This window comes from Eretmochelys imbricata, chromosome 11 (assembly GCF_965152235.1).
Source record: "Eretmochelys imbricata isolate rEreImb1 chromosome 11, rEreImb1.hap1, whole genome shotgun sequence".
Lineage (NCBI taxonomy): Eukaryota > Metazoa > Chordata > Testudines > Cheloniidae > Eretmochelys > Eretmochelys imbricata.
This window is the reverse complement of record NC_135582.1, coordinates 38353709-38377396: the sequence shown is the minus strand read 5'-3', so window position 1 is coordinate 38377396 and position 23688 is coordinate 38353709. Positions and strand designations below refer to the sequence as shown.

General features: G+C 40.7%; 1 protein-coding gene across 1 annotated transcript in view; it reads right to left on the bottom strand.

Moving 5' to 3' along the window:
• CERS6 (ceramide synthase 6) overlaps nt 1-23688 on the bottom strand; it is a 212720-nt gene that overhangs the window by 93932 nt on the left and 95100 nt on the right. Inside the window, exon 4 of the mRNA XM_077830060.1 lies at nt 10192-10249. Coding sequence (XP_077686186.1) covers nt 10192-10249 — 58 coding nt within the window. The remainder of the gene's footprint in view (nt 1-10191; nt 10250-23688) is intronic.

The window sequence follows — 23688 nt, the reverse complement described above, 5'->3', positions numbered from 1 at the left end:
CTATTGAAGTTAGTGAGAGTTTTAGTATTGACTTCAATGGGAGAAGAAGCAGGCCATTCACCCTTAATCAAGCAAACTCCCACGGATTTCAGTGTGGTTTTTGCTTAAATAAGGACTTTGAATTTTGGCCCTATGTCAGTGATGAACAAAATTTTCTAATATTGTCATTGGAGCTGCAGGTTTTATTGTAATCAATCTTAGGGGGTTGCTCTGTAAGTCAATGATCAGTAGCTAATGTAAAGGGAACAAGCTGACTTTTTATCACAACTCTTATTAGTTTGAAAGCTCAGCTGTAGCCAAAAGGGAAAAAACCCATATCAATGACCAGAGTGGGAATAAAATTAGTTATCTTCTGCTTTATGCTCCAGATCTCAGTGATTTATAATACATAAGGAACATCACAGCACATTTATCATCTTAGATTAGTTCTGAGGAGTCAAAGGCACACATCGTTTTTCTGTGAGTGCCGGACATGATGCCATCTCTTAGCAAAGCCCTGTGGCAGATTATTACTTCATCATTATTCTGCACACTGGTGTTGGCACTTGGAGCCAAATTTATCCCTACATAACAGCATAGAAATCAAAAGAATTACATCAGGAATTAGTTTGGCCTTTAGTGTTCTAAATCCTGATCTAATATTATCCCTATATGGATCATCTAAGAAGATGAAAATTCCTTTGATGGAAGAGAAGTCTGCTGTTGAAAACTTTAGCTCTGGTACTACCAAGAAGGAAATATATAACCCTAGTATACAGTCACAAAATATTTTCCACAGTTGTCCTTACTGTGGAATTATTTTGGAACAGTTACCAACTACAAGTAAAAATACATACTGTAAGCACGTATGTTCTGCACTTTGGCAGATAATTTTGTCTTTCATCCCCCGCATGGCATTTTCTTACCTTATTTCATTACAGAAAAAAAATTAAGATAAAAGATGGGAACAGGTAAAAAAAAATTTTTTCCCCTTCTTATATGCTCTTTCACTGAGGTTTCTCTTAGTAAGTACTTAACAACAGCACAGTACTTTATATATAGTGCCAAATAGAAAAGTCAGTTGAAGTCAATGGATTTACTTCTGATTTATGTCAGTGTAACAGAGCACAGCATTAGGCCCACAGATATGCTGGGAGCTGGGATGGGTTTTCTCAAACCAAAACAAGGGTGGTTTTGATGTAGGTTTCATTCTACCCGAACCAGAGTTCGGGCATTTCAGATAAAAGGATTTACTCTTAGCACATTTCAGAATGGGAAAATCTGGGTTGTTTTGCAAAGCTATGTTTCAAGTTTGCAATTTGGATTGCAAAACCAAAGTTAAGGTGATTCAGCTCCTGGATCAATTATGTCATATGAGGTGAGGAAAGGATGCTTTGGATAAAAGGTTCCAGTTTCAGTCCCTCTCTCTTTAAATACAGATAATTAAATCTGATATGAAGAATACTGGTTCAAATCCTGAACAGTTACTAATGATGCAACATTTCTCTACTGCTTTGCAGGTTGGTGATCTCAGTCCAATTCCTAGCAGGCAGGAACCTACATCACAAAAGCCACGATCACAAATGGTGCTGTTTGAGGGAAGTCTGACATACAGGTTAACTGCTACCCTATTCCTATGTCACAAAATGACTATCTCTGAAGCCTAGTTACAACCACATAATGCACATGTTCCGTGCATTTAGACAATTACAATGAAGGAATGAAATCCTTATGCCATTGCCATCAGTGGGAGTTCCACGTTCAGAGAAAGGACAGAATATGGATGGTCCCCCTTGCTGTCACAGTCAGTGCATATTCAACAGGGCATTATTTTACCTAGTTCAGTCTATGGGGCACAACTAGGTGTTACTCCATTGACTTCAGTTGAGTTGTGCTGCTCAGAGTCCTATATATTCATCATAACCCAAAAGTTATACACTTCATTTTCTTTAAATAAAATGTTACACTCTGGCGGAAGAGACCGTACATCTGCACTAACAGTAAGAACACTGGTTTGGATTTGGATTTCAAGCAGAAAGTATCAAAAGTTCGACTTCTACTGAAGTGTTATTCTACAGTTCCACCACTACACTTGACTGTAATATAAAATAGTTAGAAGATGGAAGGTAAAATAGAGAGGGTTCTAAATAGAACCAAGTATCCACCATTTTAAGTCTATAAAAACAAAATTCCGTTTTAGGGTTCTAATGACAAACTACTCAACCTCTTCTCCAAAAGAAGACAGTGCCACCAGAACCCCTAATGGAATTAAAACCTTGTAGCTTTATAGTATACTTGTTACTCTTATGTGAGAAAAGACTTAAATGTATACCCCAAATTAAAAAACATAGTAAGAGAAACAGAAAAGTGCCACCCTGGCTAAACAAAGTAAAAGAAGCAGTGAGAGGCCAAAAGGCATCCTGTAAAAAGTGGAAGTTAAATTGTAGTGAGAAAAGAGTTTTCAGGGGGAATATAAGGGTGAAATTCATGGGCGGGTACCATAGGCCAGGGAAGGCTTAACCTCCCCTAATCCTGGCCGTGGCCCTGCCCATGGTCCACTGGGAGGCCCCGCCCTCACTCCCCCTCTTCCTTGAAGCCAATGGCAGCTCAGCTCCAGCCAGTGGCCAGTGTGGCTCAGGCCAAGCTGGGGGCCTGGCTGGTGCCAGCCAGCAGCCCGTGGTTCAGGCCAGCTAGCAGCTCGGTGCTCGGGCTGCCCAGCGGCTTGGGGGTCTTCTGGCCATTGGCGGGCCGGGGCTCTGGCTGGGGGGGACACGTGGGGGTGAACTTGGGTGGAAGGGGCTTCACCCACTGCCCATGATGGAATTCACCCCTGTGCAGAGAGCCACACCAAAACAAAGGCCATCAAAATTGGTTTAAAGTGGTACTTAAGTGGTGTACAGGCCTCATACTGTGTACAGGGATGAGTTTCACCCTAAATGAAGGGTATGAAAAAAGTACAGACACAGTTGTGGGGGACAAAAGAGTAGGGACAATAATTTATCACACAGCAGCTGAGAAAGCACCCAGGTTTGGAAAGTCTACCATCACAATCCAGTCTGTCAAACTGAGTAGACTGCATGGCTGAGAAAATGTGTCTAATGCAGTCCTCATTAAACAAGAAGTTGTTACCCAGGTTAAGAAGGCATGTGCTGCACAGTGCAGACTGAAACATCAAATCTGGAACCAGGGTACAATTACACAAGGCCCAAGGCAATGAGTATTATTCTCTACTGATAGCCACCTTATCTCACACCTGGAAAACATAGGCAAGTTATCACCAGCACAAACGGATGGAAAAATTTCATCAATACGCCTTCAAGCTACTATGCAAATCAAGTGGCAAGATAATGAGGTTCTCTAAGAGAGCTGCACAAGCTGCACTTAAGAGACACTTATCAAGCACAGCTCTTAAGGTTAGTATATTTCAGGTTCCGCAAAAGAGGACACTGCAGAGAGAGGGGGAGTTGGAAGGAGGGTACAGTTGGGGGACCTGGAGGGGGTACCTGCGGCAGGGGTACTCACTGGAGGTGGGGGGCAGTGTCACTCCCTGTCATGGTGGCAGGGCGGCTGGTGTGAGCCCAGGATGCAACGATAGCCATCAGTCAGCGCCTCCCTGCCAGACCCTCTCTCCGGGGCTGGGAACCTGGGCGGGCAGGATCCAGCAGCTGTGGCTGTAGGGCAATGGACCAATCAGCTGCTGATGCAGGGGTGGGACCAATCAGGAAGCAGACCATTAGGGGCTCTTTCTAAGCTGCAGCATCCAGTTGTGAAAAAATCCCAGGCATTGCCTGTTATTTGAAAAATTCTCCCAGACAGAAGATGGGGGCTCAAAAATGAGGCAATTTCTGGGAAAACCCGGATGTACTGTAATCCTAACAGCTTTATTGGACTGGACCTGCCCCTCACACAAGAGACACTATTCTCTCAAATGCTGAATAATACACTTACTGGGCAAAAGATAAATAGAGAGAAAACATTACTAAGATCTTAAAACAATTAAATTTCCCATTCTGACATAGAGCAACATGTGGGAAGCTACAGTGGCAAACCAGTTTGCCATGAAAAAGTAATACCCAAAGCAGAGAATCAGGAAGAGAAATGGATTGTTCAACAAGAGAAGAAGATACTTTACAAGCAGGGTACAAGTCACAGGCACAATTAGCAAACCATATTACTCTTCCCTGCCCAACCTATGAGAAAACCTCTAACACCATGGACTGGATCCTTTAACCCTCTAGGAGTTCACAGATGCTCTTTCCAAGCTAATTATCTTACAGAAGAAGATCAACAAACCACCTATGGATAGGTTTAGTCAGAAGCACTTGAATGCAGTTTCAAAGGTTATACTCTATTTTAATAATACTGTGGATATTTGAAAGAAAAGTACAGCATGTATTGAAAAGTCAGATCTGATGAATCCCAAATGGTTTACAAATTAAGCATTTGTTTGGATTTTAAAGAGTCAAATGAACGTGTAAAACTTGGTGATATACTGGTGGCATGTTCCATCCCATAGGATGTTGTAGTTGTCAACCTGATGAGCTTGTATAAATCTTTGCTGGAATTATGTCTGTGATGCTGGCAGACAAGGTGCCAGCTCTTGCTGAGGCTTTAGACCTCAGCTGAGCACTGAAATTTATTGCTGAAAACCAGTCTGTTTCACCTCTGTGTTAGTATGGTTAAGATGGATATTGAATTTATAACAAGGTATTTAGACTTTATGAAATACATGTAAATTGCTGCATTCATTAATCTCACTTATATCTGTATCACATGCTATAAAGGAATATTTAACTTTTTGCTTTGTAACTGTACAAATATTTTCTCTGAAACTGTGAACCCACTCAGCAGGCATTGTCTCCTGCCTATCAGAAAGATCTATCAAAACTAAATGAGCCATTGTGGGACATCACAGAACAAAGACTGTTAACTTCCCGCTCATGCCCACGAAGAGGCTGTGTGCCAAAGGGTTTGTTCCATCAGCCTGAATGCTGGAAGAAGGAAATAAAAATGGCTGACAAGAAAATTTTTCATCTTTTGCTGTTCAGAGTCTCACAGGGCCAGTGCTATGAAACAGAAGCAGAGATCCCCAAGGTCAAACTGGGTTAGTCCTAAAAGACATTCAGAGTTGACAGATTACTACAACTGTCACCTTTTGAAACCATAGGTTGTAATTTATTTGTGTATATATGCTTACCTGCTTTAAGCTTGTAATAACTCTCTCATTTCTTTTCTTAGTTAATAAATACTTACCAGTAGAGAAGTTTACTATAGGACTGGTTACAAATGTTGTCGTTAGTGTGAGATCTAAGGTATAAATTGACTTGGGGTAAGTGACTGGTCTTCTGGGACTGGGAGCAACCTGAATCTTTTGTGATCTTTTGTGTATCGCAACCATTTATCGCTAAATCCAGCTTGCCTGGGTGGCAAGAGAGACTGGAATGCCCAAGGGGACTGTCTGTGACTCCATGGCAAGATTGTTATAGTGCTTTAGGAGTTCACTCTTTTTATTGGGTTGGGGAAATCTAATTATAGACCAGTTTGGAGTCTCTGCCCTGCTTCTTGACAGTCTGCCCTGAGGTTGGCACGCTCAGTCATGAGCCATTCATGTCAATGTCATTTGGGGGTTTTGATGTATCTGGGTATATACACACTCCCGGCTTCTCCAGCCTGCTGGCCCACATATATGGGGCTTAAGCCTAAGTAGATTTTATTACTTAACAGGCTGCACATCTCTACTCTGGCACTGGAAAACTGATGCTCAGTAAGCACAAAGAAAAACACCCTCTCTGAGAGAAATGGCTTTTCCAGAAGGGAGGATCCATCTGTGGGACACAGAAGAGATTTTATTAAGCCCAACTTTGTTCTTTAACTTTATAAACGAAGAATTAAGTGAATCTTGCAGTTCGTTCACTAAGAAAAAAGCAGAACAAAAACAACCAGATTATCTACCTCAGTATTATGATGAAGCTGAAAGGGCTGAAAGCGAAGTTCAAGGAAAAAAGTATTATGGCTTGGGATTCCAATATCTGAATTTCATTCTTTGCAAACCCAAATCTCATTCCTACATAGAGACAACACAGGCTTTGATCAGTGTGAATGATCAATAAATTCCATCACTTTGTTTTAGTTCCTCGGGTTGACAATATACATTAAAGGGGGTTGATATAAGTTACACCATTTAAATCCAATGACAATCATAGTTCTGTTCACTTAGGGCCAGCGCGAAGGCTCACCGAAGTCAACGGGACTCTTAATTGATTTCAGTAAATTTAGATCAGCCCCTTAGGGTCCAATTGCTCGATGGAACTATTCTCATGAGTTACTATTCACCATTATGAGTACAGGGTCTACAATCAGATCATTAGAATACATACAGTGGCTGTACCCCAAGTTGACACAGAGCTGTCTTCACAACAGGGTTGACTGATATAGATTTAAAATAAAAAATAAATCTGATTTTATGTAAATCAGATTTTTGTATTTAAATATACTTCTCCTTTTAAAAGCAAATCTGTTTAAAATTAAATTTGAAATTATGATAATCTCTGTTAAATTGTAAACTTATAATAACCTATTAAAAACATCTAAGTAAATAAATAAAAATATGCTGCATTAATGAACCTTCCCCAAATTTTAATAAGTTAATGGGTGCTGCTTTTTGCTTATTTAGAGAATTAGGGGAAAACATCTTTAACTGTTGAGGTCCACTCAAACTTTATAAATATATTACAATGTCACATAATGCTTCAGTAAGTATATTCGTTTCAGTCTTTACCCTGGAGAGAATGCTGGTATTTTAATTTTCCCAAATGTAAGTACTTTCATTTTCTGTGGTGCAGAAGAGCTTTTGCCTTAATTACTTTTGGTTCAGTTTAACTATCAGGTGCAGAGAGAAAGATTATTTTCTTCATTTGGACTAGATCACTCAAAGGCGCGAAACTGATTGACAGTAAAAAAAGCAGGAAAGCTTGTTTTCCTCTTGGAATCTCTGAATAAAAACCAGATGGGAGGGGATGAACTCTAGTAATTCTAAAAACCTGAAGGATGCGGGGCCAGATTTTCAAAGACATTTAGGCACCTAAAGATGCAGATAGCTGGCTCATGGGATTTTCAAAAATACCTAAGTAGGTTAAGTACCTAACTCCCATTGATTTCAGCATGAGTGAACACCAAACCAGGTTAAGCGCCTATCTACATCTTTAAGTACCTAAATACATTTGAAAATCTAGTTCATGCTAATCGGAAACAATCCATCAATTCGTGAACTACAGTTAATCCTTCCTGTGTTTAATAAATCAGTTCACAGAATCATAGAATACCAGGGTTGGAAGGGACCTCAGGAGGTCATCTAGTCCAACCCCCTGCACAAAGCAGGACCAATCCCCAACTAAATTATTCCAGCCAGGGCTTTGTCAAGCCTGACCTTAAAAACCTCAAAGGAAGAATATTCCACCACCTCCCTAGGTAACGCATTCCAGTGCTTCACCACCCTCCTAGTGAAAAAGTTTTTCCTAATATCCAACCTAAACCTCCCCCACTGCAACTTGAGACCATTACTCCTCGTTCTGTCATCTGCTATCACTGAGAACAGTCTAGATCCATCCTCTTTGGAACCCCCTTTCAGGTAGTTGAAAGCAGTTATCAAATCCCCCCTCATTCTTCTCTTCCACAGACTAAACAATCCCAGTTTCCTCAGCCTCTCCTCTAGTCCCCTAATCATTTTTGTTGCCCTCCGCTGGACGCTCTCCAATTTTTCTACATCCTAATTGTAGTGTGGGGCCCAAAACTGGACAGAGTACTCCAGATAAGGCCTCACCAATGTCGAACAGAAGGGAACGATCACGTCCCTCAATCTGGTGGCAATGCCCCTACTTATACATCCCAAAATGCCGTTAGCCTTCTTGGCAACAAGGGCACACTGTTGACTCATATCCTGCTTCTCGTCCACTGTAACCCCTAGGTCTTTTTCTGCAGAACTGCTGCTGAGTCATTCGGTCCCTAGTCTGTAGCGGTGCATGGGATTCTTCCGTCCTAAGGTCAGGACTCTGCACTTGTCCTTGTTGAACCTCATCAGATTTCTTTTGGCCCAATCCTCTAATTTGTCTAGGTCCCTCTGTATCCTATCCCTACCCTCCAGAGTATCTACCTCTCCTTCCAGTTTAGTGTCATCTGCAAACTTTCCGAGGTGCAGTCCACGCCATCCTCCAGATGATTAATGAAGATACTGAACATAACCGGCCCCATGACCAACACTTGGGGCACTCTGCTTGATACTGGCTGCCAACTAGACATGGAGCCATTGATCACTACCCGTTGAGCCCGACGATCCAGTTAGTTTTAAACGCGAAACATATTTTGATTAATTTACCTTTTTTTTCTTAAGTACCCAGCACATTTAAAGTAGTTTTAACTAATAATAATAATTTTAAAAAGTTGTTCTTGTGCATTTTTAATTGAATTCCAATTTCCATCCAAATGCAGCTTGACACAAATCTGGAGTAAAAAAATTAAGAAATGCATCATCCACCATTTTCTAATAAAAATTGGAATAAATGTTTATTAAGCTATAACATTACTTAAATAAATGTATATAAATAGAGGGAATCTTCCTGGTTAGCAAAAAGTACCACCAAATTTAGTGTAAAGGCTTTAGTTAGTTGCAAATCAACATATTGTAATGGTTACCAACCAATGAGAATAAACCTTCCTTTAGGCATATAAAAACAACAGATTCAAAACAAGATTAAAATCAGTTATTTAAATCAAGATTTCCTGTTTGCTGATTTAAATTATTTTTTTTAAATCAGTGTTTTAAATCACTTTGATTTAAAAATCAATCCACCCTGCTTCACAATATTATAGTATAGGCTCAGAAACGTTGCCTCACATACTATTATGTTCCTTGTAGACAATATCTTGTGAGCTGGAAAAATTTCAAAGTAATAGATCCAGGGATAAAAACAGGGTCCACTTCTCATTCCTCAGCATCACATCACTCTTACTACAGTAACAGAACAACTCCAAGCAAAGTTCAGCCCTCTGAAGCAAGCACTATATCAACCATATCCTACTAAGACAATAGAAACCAGTCATGGAACATTCCCTTGCATTATTCACCATGACAGCATTCATCATCACCTGTTTTGGCTTTTGATGCCACAGCCATGGAAGAGGGTGGGAAAGTAGAATTTCAGACCATTAACTGGAAGCTTTTTGCCTGCACAGTGCCCCAGTTCAGGAACACAAGGTAAGTTTACTTAGGAGCAGCTCTTTCTCCTCCTTGTTGGAGATGCAGCATATATTCCTATTAGTGCTGGCCTCAGACAAATGGCTGAGGAGACGGCCATGTTCTCACCCTGCTTGGCCATATGCCTTTTAGAGTGTGCATATCTGCTGTATTGCCGTCTCAAGCATTCCAACCTCATGAGGCAGACTTCAAAAAATCATGGAGGTTGGCTTAAGCAGCATGGAAAGAAATAGAAAGAACGATCTTTTCATTTGCCCTCTGGCTTTTAAGACTTTACGATGCTTTCAAGCTTTTCTCCAAACCATGAAGGTTAGAACTGTACTTTGTTTTAAATGAAAGCTGAGATTTTCATGAAGTCTCCCAATTCCAGCATCTGGGACTTTAAGAAAACATACGAAATGTCACAAGACTTGCAATAAAACAGAGCAGGGAATACTGCAACAGACTCCATGACCATGCTCATTACCTCCTGTGCCGGGGTTAAGGGAGCAGAATTCCCTGGGCTTCCCTTGTGAAGTGCGGTTGAGAGCAACCATTCATTTCTGATCAAAGAATCCATAGTAAACTTCCTGGAGATTCCTCTCTCCTACATGGGTTATTTCCACACAGGAGAACACAGGGCCCAGCATGAGGACAGTGTAAATATAATCATGCTTTAAGCATAAATACATCCATGAGCAGCCTAACATCTATTGGGAAACCAGGGATGTTGTTACAGCAACCTTTTGGGCATTAAAACGGTTTTTCTGAAGCTCTTTTCTTTTTTGTTTAAAAAGTAGTAGCTTCAAGAGTTCGCTGCAAAGTACCAATTGCAACTTACTTTGTAATTCAAACATAAAGCATATCTTTCTTAGTGGTGACTGATGATTTTCTAAACCATTGCTATATATTGTACATACATATAACTTTAAACAGAGTTGTAGCCAGTTATAAAAGCACAATACAATAATGAGAGTTCCTACCTTTTTCAGGAAACGGACTCCATAGGTAAATATATAAAGGTAAAATGTAAATCTCCACCTGCAAAAGGTAAAATAGATTGACTCTATGATATTAAGTTTACATATTTTGCAGCACAACATCTAATCTCCCATTACAACACAAGTTTAATGCACAACAACCAATCAACATAAATTCTTTTCATTCAGAAGATTGTTTCTAGTCACTAGGGCTTTGATTCAGCAAAGTTCTTGAGGACATGCTTAAGTCTTGCTGAAATAAATGGGAATCAAGCACTTGCCTAAAGTTAAGCACGTGCCTAAGTGCTTTCCTGAATCAAAGCCCTAGTATTCTGTCTTTTTATGCAATTAAGTTCTTTAGGATATATTTGCTTTCTTTGGCCCAAGCTGCAGGGAGTTTTGCCTGAGTGAGGATTGCAAGATTGGGTCTTTGCCTACAAAGAAACTATTAAAGCACCAAATTCTGGCTGATTTCCTTATGTTCAAAGAGCTTTTATTTTCATTTTAAACTTAATACATAGGATAAAACCTTCCCTGTTGTCAGACCAGTGCAAGCAACTAGGGAAGACATAAATACCTCCCAACAGTGCTTTTAAAACTACTTGCCCTTCTCATAGCTCAGCACTAACAAAAGAGTATTTTATGTTTTCAGCAACTAAAATATGAGGTTTGTTAGATTATAAAAATGTGCCCTGCTGTAGGGAACAGCATCACCCAAGTGAGACTGGAGCTCTGTAATGGGCTCTAACTACTAGCTCCTGGGGTAGGGAATGGCTTTTCCCCCCAAACGTCTCAGGTGAACAGTTGATAATCACACCTGCAAATCCACATACAGTTGGCTACTCCCCAAAGGTTTTGTTATTATTACTTATATGATATAGAAGCTCCTAATTAAAGAATGTTACTAACTTTTCCAGTCCCCCATAACCTTGACACAGCAAGTCTGTCTCTCGGGGGCTTCTTAGGGAAAGGCAGGGAAAGCACAGATTAGAACCTGGGGTTGAGGGCTGCACTAGTGCAGCTGTAGTGCTTAGTGAAGACGCCACCTACGCCGATGGGAGAACTTCTCCCACTGGCATAAGTATTCCATCTCCCCGAAAGGTGGTAGCTATATGGACAGGAGAAGCCCACCCATTAACATAGTGCTGTCTACACTGGGTGTTAGGTTGGAATAACTGCGTTGCTCAGGGGTGGATTTTCAACCCCCCTGAGCGATGCAGTTACAGCGACATAAGTTGGTAGTGTAGACCAAGCCTGAGATGCAACAGAAAGCCCAACCAAAGTCCCAGCTGCACCAGGGGAGCCTGACCCACCTAACGATGTAAAGGTAAATCAGCCTGAACCAGACACCATCTGCCTAGGAGGCGGGTGCCAGACCCAACAGAGGACAGAGCCAAACAGATCCAATCCAGCCAGAGACAAAATTAGGAAGGAAGGAAGCCAGCCAGAATGGACCTGTGACTGATTATCTGCTGACCCCAGGGCCTAGGACCCCAGTGTCAGAAAATACAAGTCACTGGGAAGTGGATGGAGATCTGGGCAACACAACATAACTTCTGGAGAAAATTGCTGGATACCCAGGGGGGCAGGTGTGGCTACACACATGGGAGGTTGTAAAGGAGCGGACTCACCCCTGCGGCGCCTCCTGCTGGTCATTAGGAATTAGCTCTTTTCCAGCATGGACCACCCTCTACAGGCCGGTGATCCGCACAGCTCTGGCCCCCGTGTCCCTCATCGACCTCGGTGCCCCTTTCTCTGGGGTTCTGCCCCCTGGCAGTACCCCCACACGCTGCCTCTGGGTCTCCCCTTCCTGGGGAACCCCCAACCCACTGTCCCCACCTTGCTTCAGTCTGAGCTACTGCCAGTCATCACCAAGCCCCACTCCCTGGGGCAGACTGCAGTGTAAAGGCTCATCATAGGCAAGGGTGTTCGGACTGGTTGCCTTCCACCTCCCAGTACCTCTATGGGCCGTGGACCAGGCCTTACAGCCTAGGGAGTTGCCAGCCTGGAGCACTTCCGCTCAGCCTGCTCCTTCCCCAGCACTCTACCACCCTCAGTACCCTGCCAGGCAGGCAGCCAGGCCCTGCTCTCTCCTAGCCTGGAAAGAGACCCTTGGGTCTCTGGGCTCACAGCCTTTTTATACAGGCCAGCTGGGGCCTGATTGGGGCATGGCCCAGCTGCAGCTGCTTCCCCAGTTAGCCATCCCCAGCCACAGCCTTCTGCAGGGCTGCTTTTAACCCCTTCTATTTTAGGAGCAGGGTAGCCACCCTGCTACAGAGGTAAACACCAGTGGCTTTTCAGTTAGTGATGCTTACAGCAGGCATAGTGTCATAGGGTGACAGTGGCCCTCTAAGAGGAAAGAGGCCACTGCACCTGTGACTTGTCAGCTATCTCCTAACTGAGCTTTAAGAGAAGGCAACTAGGCCATATAAGTGGCAGAGCACAACAACAGAGTCAGTCAGTCAGGAAAAGGGCAGAGGAGAGATGCATGGTTCAATCAGAAAAAGGGCAGGTGAGAGCTACTGGACACAAGGAAACTGCAGGAGATCCTTTAAGGAAGCTGTAGATGGTTCCTGGGGGAAGGCTGAAGAGCAGCAGAGAGTTTTGCTGGGTGACCTCCCCAAGCCAAAAAGCCAGAGTTGGAGAGGGCTGAAGGCCAATGAGCAGATGAGACAGTTGCCTGCTGGCTTCTAAGCCGGACAGCCAAAGCCAAGGGCTGGAGAGAGCTGAAAGGAGGGGAGCAGTGGAGGGGCTTGCTCACTGACACCTCCATGCCAGAGAGAGGGAGCCAGTAGGTGGCAGAGCGCTGAGAGCCAGGGTGGTCCCATGGGGAAGAGTGGGATTGCACTCCAGATGGAAGGGCTAGGGTGGTTTTTCTGGTAAAGGTACAGGAGAGGATCAGATAAGAGCCCAGATAAGGTGGAAGACACGAGCGGGTGGTATGTGCTGTGTCGATGGACTATAGGATGTGGAATTTTAAGGACTATATACACTGGGTACTAGAAATGGAGTATGTTTGGGGACTTTATAGACTATTTTGAATTCTGTTTTCATAATAAACCAACACCCAGAAAGGTATTATTAGATAGGAGAGTTGTCATGGAGTTACTGGGGACTCTAAAGGAGGAAAACTGAGGAAGGTATACTGGTTGTGCCTCGGCCTGCTGCAGAAGGGCCCTTAAGGTGGGACCACCTTGTGACAAATAATTTGGGCTCAGCTTGGACTAATTTAAATCACTGGATTTTAATCATAATTTAAATTGGCAAGAAGGAAACCTTGATTTAAATGCTGTTTTGTATTTGTACTTTTTAGTTATTTTCGTAAGGAAAGGTTGATTCTCATTGGTTAGTAATCATTAAAACATGTTATTTATGACTAAATACAGCCTTTACATTAATTTTGGTGCTTCTTTTTGCTAACTGGGAAGATACAATATATCCATTCACATTTACTTAAGTAATTATATAGTTTGTTACATTTATTCAGATTTCTAATTTTCACATTTTTTATTAAGTTAGCACATGGTGAATTTACTAAATGATTACATTTTTACTTGTGTTTTGTGTCAAGTGTTATTTGGATTGGAATTTAAACTCAATAACAAACAATTTTTGTTAAATCTACTTTTATAGTGCTGGATACATAAAAAAACTTAAAGTTTATCAAAATGTGTTTGAATTTAAAACTGGTTTATTAAATGAAGTATTTTATGTAGGTAATGAACTGATTACTTCTGGTAAGCGTGTCTTTCAAGATTTTAGAACCTTGTAGATCTCATTCTCTCACACCTAGTTTTTATTCATAGTTTAGAAAAAGAAAACAAGTCTTTATCAGCTCCCCATTGGTTTCTTAACTTTGAATGAACTAGACATTGAACTGAAGTAGCTGAAATGAAGAAAATATTCTCTCTACCTGCAGAAGAGGCTACTTTCACCAAAAGCTGGTCTTTCAATAAACAGGCTCCAGTTGCTTCCAGCTGTTCAGGGATTTGACTTTCTTTAAAACATGGCAGCAGATATGTACTGCTAAGTATTTTTGTATTTAATTTAAATTATTAATTGCTTATAAGTAGTTTAGGCCTTGATATAGGATGTCACTTTAATATTAAAATAGAATTTTAAAAAAATATTTATGTTTAAAAAATCCTGAGTGTCATTAACAAGTGATACAAACATGTACTGGAGGAAAGAGCTAGCGGATACTGGAGCATGAAACATCTCTAGTAAAATGTACTATTTATTGTCTTCTGTCTGCTCAGTAAAATTGTTTGGTTGCTGTTAATTGCCCCAGAAGCATTTTAGTGCATTTTTGGAGAAATGATTCTAGGGAAGGCACATTGCTTTGTTTAAGGGGAGTTCAGGCTACCAGCATACAAGCAACTAAAAGGAAAGATCAGATCTAGTTTACAAAAATATAATGAAGGATAAATTGGGCAGAAAGTGTCTGTTAAAATGTCAGTGAGATTCAAAATGTGACTAGTCTAGCTGAACAGAAGCAGCCTCTTGTTCATCTGTAAGATACAGGAGCTGCAGAGATGAAATTGCTTAATTGGTATTACACAAATATTGGTCCTCCCACAAGCTCGGTACTACCAGCAACATAGTGTGTATCTTTCATGTTGCCACATTCCCCAGAAACTATTGCACAAACTGAGGATTCGGATAAAGAATGTCACCTCTGGTATTAGAAAGTCTTCAAATCATGTGCGGGCAGAAAATAGCCAGGATAGCAAGATGAAGGAATGTAAATTTCCTCATGAGCCAGGTCCTGGGACAGTGAACCCTGCTCCATAACTGCCAAGTCATGCAATTCATGTGGTGGAGTTTGCAAGACTTTGCCAATGCAAAAATCAATCAATCAAAGGGAATAATTCATAGCTATCATGTTTTACTCCATGGAAAATATTACTGCTGACACCCTTCCCCTTCCTCCACTGCCCAGCCCCCTCTCACTCTCATACCAAATCTGAGCAGTTACAATAACTTCCTTTCAGTGATAGCTGTCTGCTGTAACAACCCCTCCCAAAATGATCTTTGTTGCATTTTTTCTCAAGGCAAAGTTCATAAAATTCCTGTGCACCTTGTGTATGAAAGCCACGCTACTCCACGGAGGCTGAAAAAGCCTCTCCTTCAAGCGATTCATAGACTTCTGATATATGTTCAAGGTGAAGTTTTAAATGGTTGACCTCTGGGGCTCCACCATTCACACAGTTCTCCAAGGAGGCTTCTTTTGCTTAGCCCTGCAGAAGGCCAAGGAAACCTGTGACTGCCGCATGTTGCTGCAGCAGCCACTGCAGAGAAAGAAAACTTTTTACCCTCAGATGTGCAAATCCAGAAACACTGACTTCCAGTTGTGAATGCGCACCACGTTTTTCATGGGGCCCATTATTTTGAAGACAGAACACTGAATCATCCTGAAGTCTAATGAAAGACAGCACAAAAATCCCTCTGACTTTAGTGGTGCAAGGACCTCACCTATATTCTTATTACACAAAACCAGGCACCAGAATTCATGATAAATTCTATTCACAGTGAAAAGAAAAAAAGTACTTGTGGCACCTTAGAGACGTGCCACAAGTACTCCTTTTCTTTTTGCGGATACAGACTAACACGGCTGCTACTCTGAAACCTATTCACAGTGAGTTATTCAACAACCTATAGGGCTGCACAAGTTGTTAGAAAGAAAAATTGTTTCAAAGACTGGCAGAATCTGCATCAATCAACTTTTGCAGTAAATTACTCCGTTAGCTTTAGTAGAAGAATGTCTTAAGCTTGTTCTCCGAACATGTGAAACAGAACTGCAAAAGGTTTTCTGTTACTCCATGTCAGGCAGCTTTCAAAGGAAATTTTCCCTGGTTTAGCACCAAGGATGAAATCTTGATCCCCTACATAAAGCTCATAGGCTCTCTCACACCATTTATGTATAGTCCTACATTGGTTTATTGTTTCAATTAACAGTAAAAACACTTGAGACCACTGTCGGGGTAGACACATTCATATTAGTTATATAATTAATAATATCAATGTTAATAACCTGAATTCATTTAGGTTTGAAAGAAAAATAATGTAACTGGTTTAGCTACTTAAATAATCAATTGACTAACAATTAACATACAGTATTCAGTGAAGCTTAACTGCTGCACGGTCTACTATACAGTCAGCAAACATCAATGACCTTACTAATCAGTTGGTATTTAATTGATATCTGTCTTATTAAATCTAAATAAATACAATTATTAATACTACATGTGTGTTAAATATAATTAATATATACTGAGCACTCTAAAAATCTCCATTCAATCTATAGCGGAGATGGTTTAAAGTGAGGTCTATGAACCACTGTAGCCTGAAGAATATACGGACAGCAACCTGATATTAGCACTTTTCCTACAAACAGTCTTAAAACTGGAAAAGACATGATCAGTGTGTCAGCTGACAGACCCATCAGTAACTAAGTTGTGGATTTACCACTAGCCCTGAGCAAGAGGCTGCACGTAGCTGTGCTGCCCCAGGAGCAGGCCAGTGATTGAATTATGATTCAGTTCTGTGCCTGGTTTCTTATCTTGCTCAACAGAGGAAGTAATCTGAGTCAGCTCTGTACTTCAAGCAGATTATAACCCCCTCCCTGTCGGGCCATGGTGTGGAAAAGAGAGTAGCAGTAACATTCTCTCCCACTGTGCCATGACCCATGATGAGGGTAGCCCATGCCGGGGAGTGTTAGCATTGTTACCAATCCATAATGAAGCCAGCCTGAAGTAGGTCTATGGATGCTCTCGTAGTTAACTTGAAAGTTAGTTTGCTCTAAATGGGTCACCAATTCCATGACAGATTAAACAATTTCTGGGAATATACTAAAGGTCTGTATTGCAGAGGAGGGGCGGGGGTGGAACAGGACTCCAAAAAGATTGCCAGTGGTGTTATACCTTAAATTATCGACCAATAGCAGAACAAGGGAACCTGAAGGGTTTTTCCAAGAAAGATATGTTTGGAGGCGGAAATGACTTTTTATAAATGAGCTACGTCATTAGGGCTGGTTCATAACAAATAATTGGCTCAATTCTTGCAATTCATTACACATTTTGCCGGACAAAGGCAAATGTTTTATGGCTCTGCAAACTGAGGTGTTGTATGGGCTGCAGACTGTGAATGGATGCATCAAAAACATTTTGCAAGTCATCTGACACAGGAGAAATGGGTTTTCTTGGTTCTGTTAGAGGGTAAAAAAGCAGCCTTGTGTTTAAGTTCTGTCATTATGACTGTTTGTTGGTGTCAAACATAGATAGTACACAGATGTTACCAAACCCTGCATCAGTCACTGTCTCTGTGAACCGAAGCCCTAAGCTGGCTTTGCTCACACTATTGATAAAGAGTTTGTAAAGGTTTAAATTATTAGGTGTTTTAATAAATAGTTAATTGTTATAGGGTGCTAGAGTCTATCAGGTCAACAGGCTACTTATAACCATCTATAAAACTCTATATTGATGTGCTTATAACCATCCAAAAATACATAATACCCATGTCTGTAATATGTTTATAACACCTGTTTATAAACCCTTTATAAATAATATAAACTTCCATTTATAAATAAAAGTGTGCCCCTGTTTTGAAAAAACATTTTGTCTATCATCTGGTTTGCTCTTTGCCTGGTGTGAAGATACTGGGTTAAATCCTGACCTCACTGAAGTCAGTGGCAAAATTCCCATTGACTTCAAAGGGGGCCAGATTTCACCACCAAGCCTAATTCTCTTCTCACATGCACCAGTTTCATTGTGGTAGCAGTCCTGATTTACAGCAGTAAGAAGTGAAATGAGCCTACTTGACTGGCAACCATGTAGGTTGCATACTGAGAGTTTATCCTCTTGATTTAATACCAGATACTTCTCATCTCATTGTCAAGCCTTTACATAATGTCAGTTGCCTTCTTCATCACATGCCTATGTAGCTGGGGGCTGTAACAACTCATATCCTCTGTGTATCAGGCACAGAGAGGGGCCTGTAACACACACTCACTGATGGGTTACATACTCCCCCTCCTCAAATGAGGTTCATACTCGGCCTTTGAGGCCCATAGCTGTTTGAATCCTGGATGAGACCCCACTTATATGATGACTGCTATCTTGGCTGACGTACTGGGGAGTGAACCAAGGACCTCCAAAGCTAGCTGCTACAGGCTATATGAAAGAGCCAAGGCTCTTTAGCTGGGGCTGTAACAGACTCCTGTCCTCTGTCAATTGTAACACATTCGCCAGTAACTTACACATTCTCACTTCTTACACTTGTGTTCTCATTTTCTCTATTTCCCTTTTTTCTCCTCCCAATTTTCTCTCCACTCATTGTTCCCCTCCAACTCCTCCCACTCCCAGATTCACATACTATCATGTTGTTCCCAAAGCTCAGAACTGCTTCCCATTTCCAGCCCTGTTCTTCCTTCAAATCCTTCCTTATATTTGACTCCTTCTAACTCTCACAACAACCCCTGTCCCTCCACCAGCTTCATAACCCGTCTGTTATACTTCACATTTTTTCTATCAATAAATAAGGAAATATTTCACCTACCACACCATGAGTAATAAAAATAATTTGCTAACTTTAACATGCACCAACAAGAGAATTAAGAAGCTTATGAGTATTATCAAAGTGTAATGCTGACACAAATCAAAAATTAGCATCTTTTTAATTTTGGAATTTTTGATACTACAGAACTTAACCTTTGCACAAAATTCCTCATTCTGATCCACCTGGCAGCACTCATTTGGCATTCTGTTTTCTCCCTCTTGTACATAGGCAGGTCTCCTATTAACTTTAACGGACTATTCACCCAGCTACCGAGAACAGAACATCAAAGCAGAGATCTCTTATCAGTAAATCCTTTCCACTGGTTTGTTTCTGAGACAGGAAGGTTGTTTGCCTCGCTACCAAAAATAAGACAAGACACATGCTGAAACATGCAGCTTCTTCCACAAGTGCTTTAGAAGCTGGTGGTGTATATGTTCCAATATAGTGTATTTTGCAATTTGTATCCCCAGCTGGAGAGTTAAGCAACTTTGGTTTGGGGTATTAGCTTTCTTGTCAATTGGCCGATTTGATTAAGAAATCAAACTCTTATCTAAACGCGAAATCAAAATAACAAACCAGTTTAAAGGATATACCCTTAACCGTTTGGAGCATATTTAGGGCCATATCAAGCCATTTCCATCGTGTGGACAATATTTTAGCAGAGTGTTTGTCTCATAGGCCACCTCTCTTCCTAATCACAGTCCCACATCCCTGTGCCAATTACAGCAATTGCCACTTGGAAAAGGAAAGTATTTATGTATTCTTGTACCCCTTAGTATGCAACATCTCAGTGTCCTTCAGGACACAGCACAAATCTATATAGCACATCTTTTAAAAGAGGTGTTTAGAAACCTAATTATTCTGTAGAAGAGAATGATAACATCTCTCTTCCACAGGTTCAGAACCCATTCAGAAAGTGCATCTGTCTCTCTGGACATCATGTGCTGTCTCCTAAAGTCTTGCCTACCTCTGTTCTTTCTAACCAAGTTAGCTTTGTATGGTATGATATTACAAGTGTGACAATATCACTGATGCCAAGCGCTCCATCCATCCAATTCTTTTGGCATCCCAAAGCTTCTCTTAGGATATATTGCTGTATTTTGTTGAGCCTGGTTAGCTACTACTAGATGCACAGAGAGTTGATAAATATTCCCCATCACACCTCTCAAGCCACTAAAGCGAAAGTAGCTCTGCTGATTTGGATTGGCATGTTCCTGCAAATGGTAAACAGGTTCATGCACTAGGGCGGCTTCTTAGACAGCTGAAGTGATTTGAAGAAGTAACCCTACTGCAGAAAGATTGATTTCTTTTAAAGCATGCAAAGGAGCAGACACTATATATTGAGAAACCGTCTTTGCCTTCCTATTACATTTTATGGTTTAAAGTTTGGCTGACTTATGACTTTCCTCTGGGCTGATGTTTTAAACAGTTATTTAATATTTAATGTTACAGCACCATTCAGGACCACTACTGTCCTACATCTTCATTCTCAACATGCAAATGCAGCTCTGAAAATATTAAGAGCAAAATTTAGTAGTGCAGAAAAATGAAAAGAAAAAAAAAACCCCAGCACTAAATGATCTAAAGCAATGCAGTGTTATAAATAATACAGCATGTTTGTATAATTACACCAGGAAAGATGTACTGTTTAATAGGTGTTTTCATAGTTCTTTCTATGTTATGTTGCCCTGGATGGTTTAATGGTTATATAACTAGTCTGGCAATAAACTTCAAGGTCAACATGAAGTAAACCTTTGATAAGGTCTCAGAGATCCATTAGTCTAACCAAATATAACTCTACAAAGATGCACTCGCATCTGGAAAACTCATGGGATGAGTGCCTAGAAAACACAGACTTAATTGCCATGCAGTCATCTTTACATTCTGATTGATAGGACTGGCTTCACCTTTAGTGATGCTCATTGCACAAAAGTTACACAAGCCCATGAATCTTTCAACGTTCCCTGGACTTCACTCTCTGTGTGTGCAGCAAGGAGCTCTTTCTAGTACCCTGGACCAGGAGTTCTCTAACTTTTCCTCCTACTGTAGGCCATATGTCTTTATGGCAAGACTGATTAAAGGAACACGTCTCATCTGCACGCACACAGACCATCTCTTCTCCCATTCATGATTGCATAACATTCCTGTAGCAATCACAACCCTTTTTTCATGTTCATCTGTAACACAATAGGTTTTTTGTTCCTTAAAAAAAAAATTTAATTTCATTGTCTCTGTTCGCTCTTCAATTTATTTTCTTCATCTATTCTGGAGGACTGCATTTACTCCGTCTATTCCCCTGCATTATGTCCACGATCTGTTGTCCCTTTGTTTTGATTTACCAAGGGAAAAATCACATGTACATTTACTTGAACAGATGAAGACAAATAACTGTCACGCTGCCTCAGATTTGATTTTTAAGAAAATGAGCATGTGCCTTAGCCCTCAAGATTTCAAGCAAACTACAAAAGAAACAGTAATAAGAGATTTCTATAGCAGGTTTCATGAAAAAGTAGTGCCCTCAGGGTAGCGTGAGAATAAAACTTAACAGGCCAGAACACCAGGAAATCTACCAAGAAACACCAGACAGCCAAGCCTTACTCATTCATTTTAAAGTATCCAAGTAATTGAGCACAAGTAACTGATTTGAGGAATGGGCATTAAATACTTCCAAATATCATTTCTGCAGTATCTTGTATTGAAAATATTTCATAGCCTGTAGCCACAAATTTTCATCATGTTTTAAAGGGTTGATTCTAGAAGATCATTCATTTGAGTAACTTTGTTTACATAAATTGATCCATTACTTTCAATCCCTAAATCCCTTGGAGATTCTACACCAAATTCATTCTGGAATCTAACAAAATATTCTGTATTTGCACCTTTTTCAGAATTCACTGACCCTGACTTCTTGGGTCTCAAGGCGTCAAAGTGCAAAACATTAGTCTGACTTGCCAAATATTGGCGAGACAAGGTGGGTGAGGTAATATCTTTCATTGGATCAGAGACAAGCTTTTGAGCCCCATAGAGTTCTTCTTCAGGTATTTGGTCAGATTCCGTCTTCAGTCCACAACTTGAATGTTGTCAGTGAAGTGGAATTAAAGAAGCCGCATAGGTATAAATGAAGACAGAATGTGGCCTTACAGAATAAATTACAGTATTAGAAGGCTCTCCATCAACAGTCTTCAAGTCTGTCAGCTCAGTGAGTTTGTCAGTGATTCAGGTTTAGAATAGGCAAGCAACAGACTTTCTAACAATCTTCCACTGTCAGTCACTTTGTTATTCTGGATATACATGCAATGTTATCTCCATATACCACAAACTGTTCTGTCAGTCAAAAAAATCTATTCTCTGTGGCGGTATGAATGGAGATCCTTGTTATACTGATGTTTTGATAGACAGCTGTACAAATGCAGCTTTCAGCAGGCATTATCTTCAGCTCAGTTGGTTTACAACTTTCAGCTCTTAATCATGAAACAAAAAATGAAAATTCAGAAACAGAAATATCTATACCTCTATTGTAAACTCCCAATTCAGTTTATAAAACAGTTACATCAGAAGAAAATACTCACATCTTAGCTTTCTCTAAAGAGCATGAAAGCATATTACTGTAAGATATATTAACATGGGATAGTCAAAAACTCAGAAGGAAACAAATATTAAACATTGTGGGAAACTACTCTGCTATGTAATACACAGGTCCCCAATAGAAGTTGTGCCCCGTGTCTTTGCACAGATTTAGGCAAATCAAAAAAGTTGGAAAATTGTTTTTTTGGGTCAAATGAAACAATGTAATGTTTCAATTTTAGGCACTTTTAACACCAGCAAAGAAAATAAAGAGCTGGATTCACAAGAGGGGGAGTAATGCCCCTCTTATGCCCAACAACTCAGTGGTAAGGGCACTCCCTTAAGATGTAGGAGACATCTTCACACTGGAGTAAGGATTGAACTCAGGTCAAATCCTCACACTGGAGTAAGGATCTGATCTCAGGTCACTTCCCTCCCAGTGGGCTGTTAGCTATTCTGGGGCATTTCTTTCTCTTACTCACTCCTGTTAAAGCTATTCCACTTTGTATAAAATACTTAGAGAGTCACTGGGCCCACAAAAAAGGAGTGACTCCATATCCCTGTAGTTAGGCCACTCACCAGGATGTGGGGAGCCCAGATTCCAGTGCCTGTTCCACTGAATATTTAATGATTTATACAAAGTGGAACAGCTCCAACAGAAGAGAACAAGAGCCATCCCAGAATACCAAACGGCTCCTTTTGATAATTCCATGCCCATCTACAGGCCTTTACACTCACAGCACCAAGGGGGGCGGGTGATTTCAGTCAGAGAGGAGGGTGTACAGCATGCCACAGAAAATGCATAACCTCTTGAAAAATTTATCACAAGCCAGTGCAAAGACACACAGATATTGAGAAATACAGCTAGTACTGTCTGTTCAGCCCTCCCCTTGTAGCATGCTAAACTGTTACATTTCAGCCTGAGCAGACTTCCTCAACCTAATTTTAAACCAATGTTCACATTAACTAGAATTTAAGAAAGGATTATTTAATTTCCATACCATAAAGCAATGATGAGTGCACACAAACCACAAGGGAAAAATCCATATAGTTAATTTATTATAACATTGCTTAATGTGCAGTGATAACATTAAGAGATAGTGTCTTCACAGGATCTACACAGGAGTTAATTAAACTTATTAACAGTATTTACTATTGCATCACCTAAGCAGAAAAATTCAAGGAATTAGGAATTCTAAATAATCCAGTTTGGAGAGAAGGCAGGAATTCATAAGAAATATGAACACTGTTACAGTACAACCTGAATACAGTTCAGTATATTAGCATGATCCAAAGGTACAGTATAGACATAATTCAACCCCTAAAGTAACAAAGCACATGTAGCATCCATAATTGCCTGTAGAGAGTCAGGACACGCCT